General features: G+C 40.2%; 2 protein-coding genes across 3 annotated transcripts in view; both read right to left on the bottom strand.

The window, feature by feature from the left end:
• Positions 1-15,827, bottom strand: part of KHDRBS2 (KH RNA binding domain containing, signal transduction associated 2) — a 657,141-nt gene that overhangs the window by 87,175 nt on the left and 554,139 nt on the right. The window contains exon 8 of one of the 2 annotated variants that reach the window (XM_060109735.1): positions 14,943-14,971. The exons of the other annotated variant lie outside the window; for it this stretch is intronic. Coding sequence (XP_059965718.1) covers positions 14,943-14,971 — 29 coding nt within the window. The remainder of the gene's footprint in view (positions 1-14,942; positions 14,972-15,827) is intronic. 2 annotated transcript variants of the gene reach the window in all.
• Positions 7,785-9,557, bottom strand: LOC132496966 (histone H4 transcription factor-like). The gene is given in 4 exon segments (XM_060109734.1): positions 7,785-8,453; positions 8,455-8,673; positions 8,785-9,410; positions 9,413-9,557. Coding segments are annotated over 4 exon segments (1,566 nt in total). The 5' UTR covers positions 9,465-9,557.

Here is a 15,827-nt window from a genome sequence, read left to right as displayed (position 1 = left end):
GTTTTTACATTGTTTTCTCTGATGTTTTGAAATTTCCCAATGCTGTGCCCATGTGTGTGCATTTTCTTTTATTTCTTATGCTGGGTACTTAATAAACTCTCTCCATCTGGAAGTTTATACTCTCCAGGTCTGGGAAGTGCTTCATTTTTCTTCTCACTTTCTAGAACTCTCACTAGTGAGATGTTGGATCTTCTGGATTGGTGCATTAATTTTATCTTTATGTCCTATGTGATATCTCTTATTTTTTTATTTTATTAATGAGAGAATTCTATAAATTCATCTTCCAACCATTCTATAAAATATCCACACATACGTTCTAATAACTATTAGGGAGAGGAGATTTCCTTGTAACCACATCCTATCCTCATCCCAAGGCCTCATCTCCTGTCGGGTAGAATAAGAGTTAACATCGCAGTTAGAATTCTCAGTGCTGCAACTGGCAGTGCCTGTTCCCAGTTCTCTTTCCTGGGCAGCCACCTGGGTCTGTGACTGGGGGATTAATTACGTTTGCCACACGTGTCTCTTTTCTAACACCCAGGCTATTGTTCTTCTGCCAAGTTTGTAAAAAATTAGCTTCATTCATCTCCACGTCCTACTCAGGACTCAAGCGCTCTAACTTCCAACAAGAGGCAAGCAAGTATTGTTTTGCCTTGTTCCCTTTTTTTTTTTTTTTTTTTTTTTTTTGCTGTGTTTGTTTTCTATAGCATAGCCATGGAGTGGCAGGTGCAGGTCTCTGAGGCCTTCAGCCTCTTGAATTCCCTTCCTTTCTCCTATTTCTATCTGTTAAAATGCTACTGATTTCTAAAGGTCATTTACATTACATGATTTCAGGAAGATTTTTCTGCTTCTACCAAGCATAAGGTAACCCTCTGCCCTCTGAATTTAATAGCCTATTGTTTTCTTCTCACTGCTACCAAAAATGTCTAAACATATACCATATTTATTTTTCTATAATTTTCTCTTTTTAAATGTATGCTCCTGAAAAGAAAGTTAGTCCCTTTTTGGTGCCTTGTGGTGCTTAACATAGTGTATTCAATAGAGTATTCATTCAATGAATACGTATCGAATTGTTAAATTAGTACAGAGAAGACTATTCTCATCCAGTGTAGATATGGATTGACTCAAATCAATCACCACTAAAAGGGGAATATTACAAATGATGAGTAGAGAGTAGTATGATCTCTATTTATGAAGAATAGCTTTGGTCTGTGGAAGACTATTACATTTTCTTTCCTCATTTACACTTTCACTTTTTAAAATATTAACATAGAAAATCCACAGAATAGATAGAAATCTTTCCTGACAACCCACAATTTCCTAAAGCATATAGTTAAGTTGTCCATAAATACTTGTACTTTTGTAAAAGAGAAAGTAAATGTGGATACTTATACTTAATCTATTATTGTTGTCTACAAGTTGATGTAAATATTTATGTGGTTTGCTTAGGACAGTTAAAAATATAGATCATGCTGGTGATGTTCTAAGGTAAATCACTAAAATAGATATGCTTCCAAAAGGATCAGTCAGTATCTGCAAGAGATTCAAATTAAATAAGGGTATTAAAATAAATATCAAAGCATAAAATATCAAAAATTCTAAAAATTTTTTCCCACTTTTGCTCCACTGTTTCTGCTGTTTCTTTTGAAGAAATTACTGGGATATTATGTTCCAGCCTATTAACACATTTGTGTTAATAAATTAAGACTATTTTAGAAGTTACTTATCCTATCACAGTCTCAAAGTAGAATTTCCTAAAGAATAAAGGGTACATCTGATGTCCCAGTAAAGGAAAAACCTCCCTCTACAACTAAAAGTTTTAACTCTATTTCCTTCTAGCTGAAGACAGATGATTTGGCATCTCTCACAAAAAAAGAAAATGCTCAAGGAGACAAGACTCATTTCTTTTGGAGACATGAAGAATATCCCTATTACCTAGAATTTCTTCATATTTATGAAGTTATAAATTCTTTAGTTTTCTATACTTGAGCCAATATAATAAGCAGATCCTCATTGGATTTTTTATGAAACACAAGCTTGGCTATTTTCCAGATCTTCACCAGGTCCTGTGCAATTTACATAAGGTAAAATATAAAATGTAGACCTGACATGAAGGCGTGAGAAATAATGAAAGAAGAGGACAAGTTCTCTGCAGTGTCCTATGAATTTTAGATCACTTTATACATCTGAGTACTGGGCACATCAACATACAGGATACATGGGTATTACTATAAGCACATGTTTTACAAATCCAGTCTTTTTCAAGGCTACTTTGTAAAATGTATTTCTTGCCACAAATATGCCTACTAATTTTTTTTTAAATTTAAGGAGACCATTTTGATCTAAACATCCTTTCCTGAACTATAATTTCTGCACACATTTTGGGTTTTCAAAAGTAAATAATATTGGCCCTACAATAAGCTTAAAATAATAGTAATTCAGCAGACTTTATAAATATTAACCACTGAATTACCTATTATTCCTAGCAATAGAGACAAAAGAAGAATGACATAATTCCTGTCTTTTAGACATTCTCAACCAGTGATGTTTGAAAAAATTGTATGCATGTGTATGTATGTGTGTGTGCATGTATAATGTTATTATAAATTTTAGTGACATAAAGCACAGTATTTTAAATAAAAACAAATACATTTAATTTATATTTAAATAAAATTTATATTTCATTTACATTAAAAATAAAATTTATAGAACTCAATTTAAAGATAAAATATAGAATTTATTGTAACTTCTGTACACATATAACTTTAGTGTGACTTGCTGTTTCTTGAAAAATTCACTATCAAATTTTATAATTCTGTTTTTACAATAACACCACTATAAATCACAGCACAGATAAGATAAATACTTGATTACTCTTTGATTCTTCAGAGACAGCCTTGTATTGATGAACATGTATAAATCTGACATTAATGTCACTTGAAATTTTCATTTCTGTTGACAAGCAAAATGAAAAGGAAACCTTAAATATGCATGTCAGAACTTTACTCATTTGTCATTTTTGAGAGCAACTTTGTTCTGAATTGGACAATGGTTTTTACACACTAGAAGAATATTTCCTCAATTTCATGTTCTGGTCATGATATAAAGGCTGCAGACATAACAGACTTTTAAGTTAAATCTGCTTTATTAACATTTTTCTCCATCATTTTCTTGTCTGCATAATCACTGTAACAAAAAAATCAAGTCCTGGTTTTTAGCATTTGCCAGTATCTGTGGTGTAAATACTCTTTCTATGGCTGATTTCAAGATAGCAACATGATATCCTTAAAAACAAATTTGGGAAGAGGTAAACAGTAGCACACCATATATTATTTCTGCCATACACAGCAACAGATGTAACCTTAAGCATAGAGTGTAATGAAACAATTAGATAATAATGAGTTTTTAAATATTAACGTTTTGTCTTTAATATAACTAAGTTAATATTAAGTTTATAAAATTTAATTTTTAATAATGGCTGTGTTTAACAACAAATTCATGAAATTCCTGGAAATTTTACAAGAGATTTTGTGAGCCAGCACAAGTCTGCTCTAGCACAGCGGTGCTCTCGGCTTACTAGAGGAGATCAACAGGTATATATAAAAATAATTTGAAATAGAAGTGGAAAGTGCTTCAATAGATTATATAATAGGGGCTATGACATCACTTTGGAAGGAATGCATAAATCTGTCTGGGGATTTTAGGTGGAAATTCTCAGGGAAGGCCTTATTTGAGATGGTTATTTGTGAATGAATATATTTTCTAGAGGGACAAGTGGGTAGTGTCAGAGCATTCCAATTTCCAAGTGTGAATGCATGGCAACATGAAAGAAAATACTGTTTGGTGAACCACTAGCAGTTGGATCTAACTAAAACACAAATGACTAAGAAATGGTAGGCAGTTGGGCTAAAGAAGTAGGTAGGAGTCAGGTCTGAAGTGTTTCCTATGACACAGTAAGGATTTTATTTTTATCCTATAGGCAAGAAAGCCATGGAAAGATTTCAAGCAGTGGAATGACAATACATAGATCTATCTGCATTTTGTCACATTCATTTGACTCTTTAAAAGAATTCCAAGTCTTTTGGGACTAGGCTACATTTTCCCCTCTATTTTCTTGACTAGGTTAATCATAGTTACTATAAAACCCTTGGATGATAACTCCAATGTCTGAATCACTTGTTTCTTTATTTTTCCTCTTGGTTTCCTCATGCCTTATAATTTTATTTACTGAATTCTTGATATTGCCTATGGAAATTTGTGAAGGGTTTTGCCTGATAATATTTTCTTCCAAAGAGGATTAAGTGTTCCCCTGGCAGGCAGTTAGGATAGCAGCAGATAACCTTGATGCCATGGAGAGATGGTTTTAGGCAATTGGATAGAGAAGATTGAAGCTTAGGCAGTCTGGGCTACAGATATAGCTCTGGAAGTGATCAACATAAAGATGACAGTTGAAATTACAAGCACTGTTCAGGGTGCCTACTGAGAAGAGAAATTTAGGCTACACCATGCTCCACATGGAGCCAGTGTTAGGAGAGCTCCCCTTCCCATGTTTAATTGGCCTTTATCTCACTAGGAAATGAAGGCACAAGCTGTTATAAATATAATCCTGTTTTCTTCAAGAAGATCCCACTTTAAAAATAAAGTCAATCTTGAATTTATAAAAAGATGATATTTCTCTAAAGGCCTGTTGTAAAATCCTCATGCCAGTGTATGTTTTGGACATTAACCTGTAAGAATCTCTGGCTGTTCCTGAGTATACATTACCACCTCACAGACACCAAATCAAAAATTCTTCCAAAAATGGAAAAATAAACAGAATATGTATTAAATTTCCTCTAGATACAGAGTTTTTCTAATCAGCACGCATTTATGAAGTTTTTGAAGATTTCCTGTAACTAAGAGAATCATCACACAAAATAGTTCAGAACATTTCTTACCATATATTTTGGAAAATGCACGTTTCCAAAATATTATGTTACTGAGAGTTTGGCTAACTGCTATTGTACTGGATTTACCTATATTAAAAGTTAATTGGATCATATAAAATTGCCATTTTTGTAGGTACAAAAAATATGTATTTGAACTGTAGTTAAACCTAATACTAACACTAGAAACTATAAAACTGACATGTTTTTGTCAACTAAAGAGAAGCAAAAATATCTTGTGATGCTAATAAGTTATTGTGGCTTTCAGAAGAAAATCTTTTTTGAAATTTAAATAATATGAAATGTCATCCTGACTCTGCTTTGTGCCCACAGTTTCTTCAAAGACTTTTCAATTTAATAGGCCTTGGTGACAGATTTAGAATTTGGTCATTATTTTCATTTTGGGCTTTATTTCCGTAAAATGTCAGCAGGTTTTAAAAGAAAATAAACGAAAATAATGCGGAATTTTCTAATAAAATTGAGAATTCAGTGGGTATTAAGAGAAAATAAATGAAAATAATGTGAAATTTTCTAATACAATTGAGAGAAAAAGAAAATAAAGCCGAACATGCAATCAAGAAGCATAAAATATTCCAGAATTAAGTAATTTAATTATGAGGGTCAAGATCATAATTTTGTCACCAAACTCTAAAATTCTAGGCACAGAAGCAATTTGCAAATGCTGCTCTTTAATGTTATTGAATATAATTAGCAGGTCATATGAGAACTTGACATTTAACTTTCTTTATGAAGTGTGGTTAATTCTTATAAGCATATGTTCCTTTCTGGATGAGTTAAACCATAAAATGCATAGCATGTCCACTTCATATATATTTCTTGTTACTACAAAAGCACTTCATGGTAATAATTCAAATTAAAAAAACATATCATGAAATATTAAAATAAAAACTATACATGAAATGCTAATATTTTAAGAGTCAATATTCTCTTAGGATGTAAATGATCAGTGTTTATGACATGTATCTGATTGATCATGGATTTTTATACTTTCTCATGTTTCTTTTCTTAAAGGTTTTATTTTTATGTGTATATCTCCCTACATTTTTATCATACATTCTCTGCTTGATATATGGATGAGTTTCTTATAAAATAGAATGATTTTAATAGTATCTCCCATCTCTTTTTTCCACTAAAAGAATAGCTTCCTATTATGGATTGCTGGCTTGTGTGGAACAGCGTGGCAATAGATAACCACCCCCCCCCCCGCCCCCAGGTTTTGTTACTGAGGCAGCTTACTCACTCTCTGTGGGAATTCATTATCTGTTCAAAACCATCCTAAACCTGAATGTGTCCACACAGCGAATGGGGAAACACTACACCTAATAGTCTAGCTTTACAATGTGGTAATACTTAATTTTCTGAAAGTTTTATGGGGAAAACAATAAATAAGTCTCTAATAAGTGGGGAATGTATTCTATTATAGCTTCATCTGCTATGAGGTTGCAGATATGTGTTTTATATTGCTATTTTAGGCTACAAGAAACCAAAGCATGAAAAGTTGTTAACATCATCATAGCTATCTCATTCAACCTGTCCATGGCAGGGATAAATTAGAAAAACAAAACAAAACAAAAAACAAAGCAAAATAAAAAAGAATCCAATAATTCAACTTCCCATAACGACTCCTGCCACACTTCTTGGTAATATTATTTTTGTGATGAAACAGAGATTTTATAGTTTGTGCAAGACTATGATGGCATGATGTATCTATCTATTTGATATTTTTCAATAAAGTATCTTTAGTGACACTTTTCAGTTAGAAGGCAATTTAAGAATCCATCATTTACTTTCATAAATAAAACAATGTTGGCATTTTGTTTTACATAATTATCATTTTCTAATAAATTATGCATCAGGCAAATGCATATCAAAATGAAATAATAATTTCATATAAACCAGTTGAGTAATCTTCATTCTTACAATGGCTTTTTCCCTGTTGTATGGTACCATATATAACAAAAATTCCTTTATTATCCTGAGAGGAAGACATTTCTGATCTCTTTGCAGTTTCTATGATTAGAAAATACTAAGATATGACAATGCCCTTTATTCATCTTTAACATTTGACTTACAAGTGAAAAACATGAGTTGTCTTTTAAAACTTGGTTTTGCACTGAGTCATGACAGCATTACTAATTTTATTTTTCTGGAATGTTTTGTTTCAGTAGTGCTTAGTTTCATGGAGAAAATGTAAGTATTCAAGTTAACTATGTCATTAATAATGACGTTAACATTGTTTGAATAGGAAGGGGGTCTCATTGCTAAATTAGGTTTAGTTCTGATTTTTTTTTTAATGGCCCAAGCGTTTCTTTTATTACCAAAAACAAATGTTACACACATACTCAGTGCCTCCAATCTCATCCCTGAGGATGACCATGAAAGTCCTTGGGGTTTGTAGGAGGAACCATTTAGAGGGAAATGCCTTGGCTGGTTGTGAGGAAAGTGCCCTTGCAGGGATCAGTTACGTTATCATCCCTGGGCCTAAGGACCCCTAAAGACAGGAATGGATGTGAGTTGACTATGGATTTTAATCACTCTTCCAGCACGTCTGGGGGTTAGGGTTAAGCCTGACACTAGCCCCCTCTATAAGAACACACACAACCAGGGTGCCCCCCTAAAGAATCCAAACTCCTCAGGATCCCCACAGAATGTGGGCTGGCACAAAAGGGAAGTCCCTCGGTCTGCCGAATGATGCAAGCCGGGTCCAGAGTGGACCGCACTGCTCTCAGCACCACTCCTAAAGGCATCCATTGGCAAGGGCTGCCCACTAGGGGCACTGCCACGAGCCCGGCTCAAACCCCAGCTGGGGTCTGGGGTAGCAATGGTCAGGGTCTGCAGCCTTCACACCATCTGGACTTCTGGCCCCTCGGCTACTCCTTGAAGCTCTTCCATGACGCCCCCGGAGGGGGGCTCAGAGGCTGGAGGTGGCTCTCCCGGGGCTTCGGACAGCACATAGTAGACAATCTCTCGCTCGCCTTGGGCGCTGGTCTGATTCACCACGTGGATGACAGGGCTAGAAGTGTCCTGAGAGGCCGAGAGGGCTGTCCCCTCACCACCCCCACCTTCCTCTTCCTCTTCAGCCTCTTCCTGGAGTCCTGGCTCCCCTGACACTGTTTCTAGAATGATGCCCTGCAGGCTGCTCTCATTCAGTGATGCTCCCAGGCCCGATCCCTCTGGCGGCTGCTGCAGCAGTTGCTGTGTCAGCTCTACACTCTCATAGTGAACCAGCTGCAGCCGCATGTAGCCGTCTTCATGCTCCTTGTACCGAAAACGGGGGTGCCCTGAGGGCCACTTGAACTGGTGTTTCTTGCGAAGGTGCACGGTGAGGTTATTACCCCTCGTGAAGCATTTGTCACACACGTGGCATCTGTACCTCGGCTCTGAGTCTCCTTCATGCACTTTTCGGTAATGGGACTTGATAGAGCAGAGCGACCGGGCACTGAAGGTGCAGTTCTCGAAATCACACCTGTAGGCTGGCTCTTTGCTATGGGTATCCAGGTGCTTCCTTCCGGAGGTCGATCAGATTCTTGCAGCTGTAGTCACAATAGTCACATTTAAAGGGCCGGTCCTCGCTGTGGCGAAAGCGCATGTGGTTTCGGAGGGAGGATGGCAGTGGGCAGGTCATGTCGCAGAGAGGGCACTTGTAGTGGTTCACATGGTTACGCATGTGGTCCCGCAGCAGCTGCTCCGTGGCAAATCTCTTGGAACAGTGAGAGCACTGGAAGTGTTGCTTAGCTGTGTGATCTCAGGTAAGCGATTTAACCTCTCTGAGCCTCAGTTTCCTCATCTGCCAAAAGCGTGGATAAGAGGCCTACCTCATGGGGCTGCTGCTAGGATTCACTGAGATAAGAGGATCCAATGAGGTCTGGCAACGGATGTGATCTAAGAACTTGGTGTTGTTGGTAAACATGCCCCCGCAGGTGGGGCAGGCCACCACCTTCTCCTGGGTATGGCTACGGAGGTGCTCTCGAAGCTTAAAGTGGTCCTTGAAGGTGCACGTACAGCCTTTCCAGCCACACAACACCAAGTGGTTGTCCTTGCCGACTGCCTGGTATTCACAGCATAGGCTGTGCACTTCCACATGCCGATAGAACCACTCGGGATTGTCGAAGGAGCTCTCACAGTGTTCCCACAGACACAGGAAGTGGTCAGGGATGTCAGGGATGAGGTTGTGGCTCTGGAAGTCCAGGACGCAGGGGCTGAGGTCGGCCTGGCTCTGCAGGGCCTGCAGCCCGCACTGTTTCAGCTTGGTGTGGTAGCAGTGGAAGTAGACATGGCGCACAAGATCAGCAGAACTGTCCAGAGAACAAAAGCCGCACTCCTGCCACAAGCAGGAGAATTCTTCCTCCAGCGGGTCCTCCTCCTCCTCCTCCTCCTCCCCAGAGCCCTGCAGGTGCTACTGCAGGTGCTGAGTGACGTGCTCGCAGAACTCCTCCATGGCTGAGAACACAAAGGAGCAGGACCCCACTCACACTGTAGCCCCAGGTTCTCCTTTCGAGGAACTTTCCCAGGGGGCGGCATGGCCTTCACCCGTCGATCAGTCTAATCGGCTCCGGGGTCTCTCCTGCTCTCCTCCCACCTCCCACGGTCTCCGGTAGGGCTCTTGAGCGACGGCCAACGACAGCCAATTGCCGTTCTCGGATCCCTCTAACAACCAATCGCCCCTGCGACTGACGGAACCCATGCGCGACCAAAACACGGAAGGGGCGGGAGTGAGGGGCGGCGGGACGCGCGGAAAGGTACCGCTGCTGGCGCCGCCGATCTCCTGGCATGGCGTAAGCGGGGATCCCTAGGGCCCGAATTCCCCCAACTGCGCAGGCTCGGCCCACGGCACCCACTGGGCATGCGCAGAGCTCGGGCTGAGCGCAGAGAGTGGTCTCCGACCTTGTGTTGGTTATCAAGCTAGCTGGCCGCGTGGGTGGTGAGGCGGAGGAACAGGTGGAGGAGGCCGAGGAGGCGGAGGAGGAGGCATGCGAGGCTCCGTGCCCAGCACAGTAAGCCCCGCTCAGCCCAAACTGGGGGTCCTTCACCTTCTTAATCTTCCTGTTTCTTAAATATCAGTATTCCTTGTGCCATCTTCTCTTTCCCCTGCACCTCACCTCCTGTGTCACCAGGCTCAGTGAATGACTCCTTCAAGTCAGAAACCTGGCGGTCATGGCTGATTCCTCCCTCACACGTCGCATCCAATCCATTGCCAAGACCTGTAAATGCTACCCCCTTAAATACAGGATCTCTCATGTTCATCCCCCGTTCTTGATGCTCTTGATGTTCGCCACCCCTTCTCTAGTCCATTAACAACGTCCATCCCGGATGTGTACACTGACCTAACTGGTTCCACTGTGGGCACCCCTACTTCCTTCCAAACCATTCTCGACGGAGCGCTCAAGTCTAGTTCTGATTTTTAATCTTCTTTTGAAAGTATTCTCTCCTTCTCTAGTCAGGGCCTGCTTTATTTGTTTGTTTGTTTGTTTCCACGTAGCTCAGGCTCTCCTGTGGGGCTGGTGACTCAGGGCTTCCTCCAAAACCAGCAGCTCTGGAGGCAGGCAGTATGAGCAAGGAGGGGCCCTTCATCTCTACTGCAACCACACAAGCTATAGTTTAAGTTTACATGAGATTTATTTGAAAAATTTAGTCTAAAAATGTTACAAATGTGTTGGTGTACAGCATTCTGCATTATTAAACAATTTTACATGTTATATTATTAAAACTATCAAATGTAAGCTATTGAGGCCAGAAATATAAGTTTGCCATATAAAACCCCAAATTTCCATCAAAGGATAATTCAAATTGCCATATTATTCTATTAACTATTCATTTTCTCTGTGGTGATTTACTTCTTTCCAAATTTAATATTGCGTTGGCTTATAATGTTATAGCTCCTATTGTATTTCCGACATGGAGGCTTCATAAATACTAGGGCCGTGCAGTCCAATAGATCTTTCTGTGATAACAGAAGTTTCCATGCTCTGTGCTGTCACTGGTCAGACGTGGCTTTTGAGCACTTAAATGTGGTTAGGGTAACTGAGGAACTGAATTTTTAATTTAATTTAATTGATTTAAGTTTAAATTTAAGTAGCCACATGTGGCTGTTGGCTACATGGATGCAGAATCACTCGTGAATAAACATGTGTGAAATACTCAGCTGTCCAGAGACTTTTTACATGTCTTTTTTTTTCAGTTTGAGACAGGCTGGGACCTGGGACCCTTTGTTTGCACCTGAACAAACCTCTCCTCAAGCAACAAAATACAAAGAAACTGTAGGGGTCTAAAAATAACTGCATGCATGTGCAGTTGGGGAAAATTATGGACAAAAAGATACAAAAAGACTAAAAATAGTCAACTGCCACTTTTGAAGATCCAGGAGAAAAAAAAGGGTGTTGGGAGCAAAAGCAGGGTACTACACATGCCCCCTGCACACACCACCACCTAAGGGGTGGGCAAACCACCTAAGCCACCCCTCTAGCCCAACCCCTACCCTCACCCCATATAAGGAACAAGCTCACTGCCCTGCCCAGCGAGTGAACAATCAAGGGAATATGTTGTTTGTTCTCGCTTCCCCCTTCTGCAGGAGGGCCCCCAATAAAGCCTTGCCTGAATTTCTTGTCTGGCTTCTAGCCAATTTCTATTGATTAGGGAAGGCCAACAACCCTGGTTGGTATCAGATTTATGGCACCCAATGTGGGGCAGTTGTCTCCTTCTTGGGAGAGGATCTGGGTACCTCCAGGACCACCAAATACAGCTTCACCATGGGTGACAAGTGGCCACCCTGTGAACCTCTTGTTTCAGTGTCACTGGATTTGGTAAGTCTGCCTTCCTGGCCCCTTGGGACCTCAGTACTCTACACATTCAGACTCTACACTTTCCCCTCCCCCTTGTCTTTTCCCTCTCCTGAAATCTCTCCACTTCTCCTCTCTCTGTCCTCTTCTCTCTCTGTCCTCTCTTACCTCTGTCCCCTACTTCTGAAAGACTGGACATTGGCAGCTACAGCGTCACTCCTCTCAGCTTGTGAGACCATGCTCCCTCTGACCGGCAATGGCTCCCCTTGATAGGTGACAGAGGTGGGAGAGGCATGCCTCACACCATGCAGACCCTGGTCCAGCAGCCTCTCCCTGACAGGAGGTTTATGAGAGTGATAGGGGGTTAAACCTCATATCATGAACTGGCTGGATGTTCTATCATCCCAGTATTCTCACCTGTATTTTCCTGCTGTCTCTTTCCCTTTTTCAGTCTTTTCTGTCCCTCCCCCCTTCCCCCTCCCTGAATCCTCATACCTGAAGTCTCTGCCAAAATTGTGGGCATGGTGGAGCATTTAAACCTTGAAATACAAATGCAGCGCACTTTCCCTGAGATTCCAGGCTTGGCTTACTTGGTGGGATTTTAAAGAACAAAAAAGAAAAGAAAGGAGCTTGCAATTTTCCCTCCTCTGCTTTTGCAGTGTAACTATTCTTTCTGCCTGAGCTCTAGGGTCTTGCATCTGTCTCTTCTGCTTTTGCAGTGTAACTATTCTGCTTGGGCTCTCAGGAACTACCTGATTCATCTGTAGCCTCCCAGACCAAGGAAAAAAAGGGACCATTTTAAATTCAAGTGGGAAACTATGAGGTCTCTGGTTCTGTCTGTCTTTATGGAAAAATTAACTTGTAAATGATCTGTATTTAATTGGCTTAAGGAAATGGAGTGCTTATACACATTCTCAGAAATATAAAGGAGGCTCACCAGAATACATTTTGGGTTAATGTGATCTGGGAAATATTCAATATCTAATTAATCTCTGGTATTAGAGATAGCTTAAGCTTGTGGGTTTAATTAATGCAAACCTGTCTTTAGAGTCATCAACATTAAGTATAATACTTTTATTGTACCTATGGTTACTGAAAGTCAATAAGTGCATATTGTTTCAGTTATAAAATCTGTTAATATGGAAAATAACCTGATATGATTAAACTTTTAAGTAAATGGTCCTGAGATAAGAGTGTTTTGGTAAACTCTATAGGAATAATTATGTTTTGGAAACGTCCATTTAAATAGTCTCTCCAAATTTTGGTAACTTAAAACTAAATTAAGTTAAATGATAGGAATTCATTGAATATCCAGGCCATTTCAAATAAGATAAAATATTGGGAACATTAATTGCTAAGCAGGTCTAAATTTACCTACTTTTGTCTTCTTGTGAGAGAGAAACTAAAGCTGTTTGGTGTCACCTTGAGATGTTCTCTATCAATTTATAGAATGCTAATGAAAATGACAGTTCATGGTTGCTTAAAGAAAGTAGGAGGTGTGTTTTCAGAAAGAAATGTATGAGGATTGGAAATATACTTTGTTAATGTAAAAAGGGTGAGTTTGTTCCAAAGCTGGTTATTTCTGAATGGAAAGAATAAGGGACTTTCTGGCTACAGAAAGTTGCAGAAGGTTTGTGGAAGAGGAACACTGAGAAAATAATTTTGTATGTGGTCAGGACTTTCTAAGGTTGGATTAAATTTAATTAGGTAAATGGATTTTATTATGAGTAGGCTGATACAGGACTGGAGTTGGTTTCTCTCTCTCAAAAGAGAACAAAGTTTTCCTGGAATGCTGTTATTTGATAACAGATTGTATGAGTTTCTGTGTCTTTAAGTGATCTGTATTTATTTTTGAAATCTTTTTTTTTCACCTTAGTCTAGGAATAATTGTTTCACAGCCACCTATGATTCTATCTGACCAGGTGTTTGTAAAGCTTTTTGAAATTTTTGACAGACATCCCAAATATCAAATTCTAATTAAAGTTCTTTTGACCCCCCCAGCTAACTTTGGGGTGCTTCAAAGGGCCCTTGGAGAATCCTAAAGAGAGATCCTAAACTAATTGGGTTCATTTTATATGTTAACTTACATGGGAAACATTGTCCAAACTCACTGTTCCTTGTGTCAGATGGAATCATCAGGCTTTGCCCAATTTTTATCACAGCCACCAAACAAATAAGAGATAGGGTTTTGGGTTCTTCTGCTGTCTAGTCTCTCACCTTACTCTATGCACAAAAAATCCCCTGTGGGAATACTCCTATCTCTAGGCCCTCAGGTCCTGACCCCTGTGGCATTTTCCATTGTGCCCAACTCCAGTTCCTCCAGGAGTTCCTTTTTGCACCTCTAGGACCCACATCACTCTAAGCCTTGGCAGCCCATACCTCATTACAGACTACCTATTGGGCTGGCCACTTCCAAGCAGCCCACATCCTTTAATAAGGCTTCACAAATGCTCAATCTCGAGGAATACACCCCAACATAGGAAAAATTGTTATAGGACATAAGCTTTATGGACACCAGATCTCCATCAAAGAGAGTCCTGTCAATGCACTGGCACTGGTTCAAACATCCTCTATAGGGGCCCCCTTGTGCGAGGGACTGGGTCAACCAGAGATGTCTGGTTAGGCGATGGGAGAATAGAGGGCCCTCAAAAACCCATTAGGTAAGATGAGAATTTGGAGGACACTCTAATCCCCTTCTGACAAAAGCCTCCTAGTAAATGTCTCTGAGCTTACAGACTTCATTTCGAGGAGTGCTCTTGGTTGCAGGTTACTCAACATAGGAGGATCCTCGTCTAAGCCAGAAGAAACACCTCTGGAATATATTCTTAAAAATTGGAAATTTAAAAAAATAGAAGGGCTGGAAAGGGAAAAATTTTAACTCTACTAACACTGCCTGGCCTTTATGTAAGTTGGGGGATAGAGAAAAATGGCCTGAAAATGGGTCTCTAAATTACAGTACCATCTTGCAATTGGATCTTTACTCTCATAAGATGGGAAAATGGACTGAGGTTCCCTATATCCAAGCCTTCACAGTCCTTTACCAAAACCCCACTCTATGAGGCTCCTTAATCAAAACTCAGGGTAATCAGAAAACACTCCCAACATTTTAGATGATCTCCTTCTAATCTTCCCCAATTTTTAGGGAGGGGGGAAATCAAGTTTCCCCTGCTTCTCCAGAGCCACCTGATTCTCCAGAGCCACCTACTTCCCTGGAGGCACCTACTTCTTCAGATTTCTCTGACCAATCCCAAACTCCACCTCCCTATGTCCCTTTATACCCTCCATTACCCTAAGAAGGAGAGACAGGTCTCTCCAGGGTAACTCATAGTGGAACTTCCTATCACCCAGGATCAGGAAAAATAGGCCCTATTAGGGAAGTGGCAAATGGTGAAGGGACAATTAGAGTACATTTGCCCTTCTCTTTAACTGATTTAGCCCAAAGCAGAAGAGACTGGGCCAATTTTCTGAAGACTGTAGTATGTTTGCTGAAGGGTTTCAGGCCCTAACTCAGTCCTTTGATTTAACTTGGAAGGATGTCCAAATAGTCCTGTCTACTTGCTGTAACCCTGAGGAAAAACAGATTTGGGGCAGCAGCCCAGGGGCACGGTAGCCAGCTTGCCAATCTCAACATTTTGTTAAGGGTGGAGACCCAGTCCCAAATCAGAAGTCCTGTTGTAATTATAATTCCCGAGATGGAACAGAAGGCAGGAAGCACATGATCCAATGTGTATTAGAAGGGATGAGAAAGTATATCAAAAAGCCAAAGGGTAAAGGAGTGAACCAAGAAGAAAAAGAAAATCCAGCCCTCCTTCAGGGATGGCTTTTTGAAAATTTACTAACATTGAACCATCCACTCCCCAGGGTCAATCCCTGCTGGGAAAACATTTTATCAGCCAGTCTACCCCTGATATAAGGTGGAAACTCCAAAAGTTACAATTAGGCTCACAAACCCCAATGCCCCAACTTCTAGAGGTGGCCTTTGGGGTATTTAATAATCGAGATCTAGCTGAGGAAGAGGAGAGAACCTGACATGAAAACAAGCAGGCCAGGGCTCAAGCTAAACTCATGGCCATAGATGTCAGCCATGCCTTGAAACCTCAGGAGAACC

This window comes from Mesoplodon densirostris, chromosome 10 (assembly GCF_025265405.1).
Source record: "Mesoplodon densirostris isolate mMesDen1 chromosome 10, mMesDen1 primary haplotype, whole genome shotgun sequence".
NCBI classification, from domain to species: domain Eukaryota; kingdom Metazoa; phylum Chordata; class Mammalia; order Artiodactyla; family Ziphiidae; genus Mesoplodon; species Mesoplodon densirostris.
Note: the sequence above shows the minus strand (reverse complement) of the source record. Positions and strands in the feature narration are given on the sequence as shown.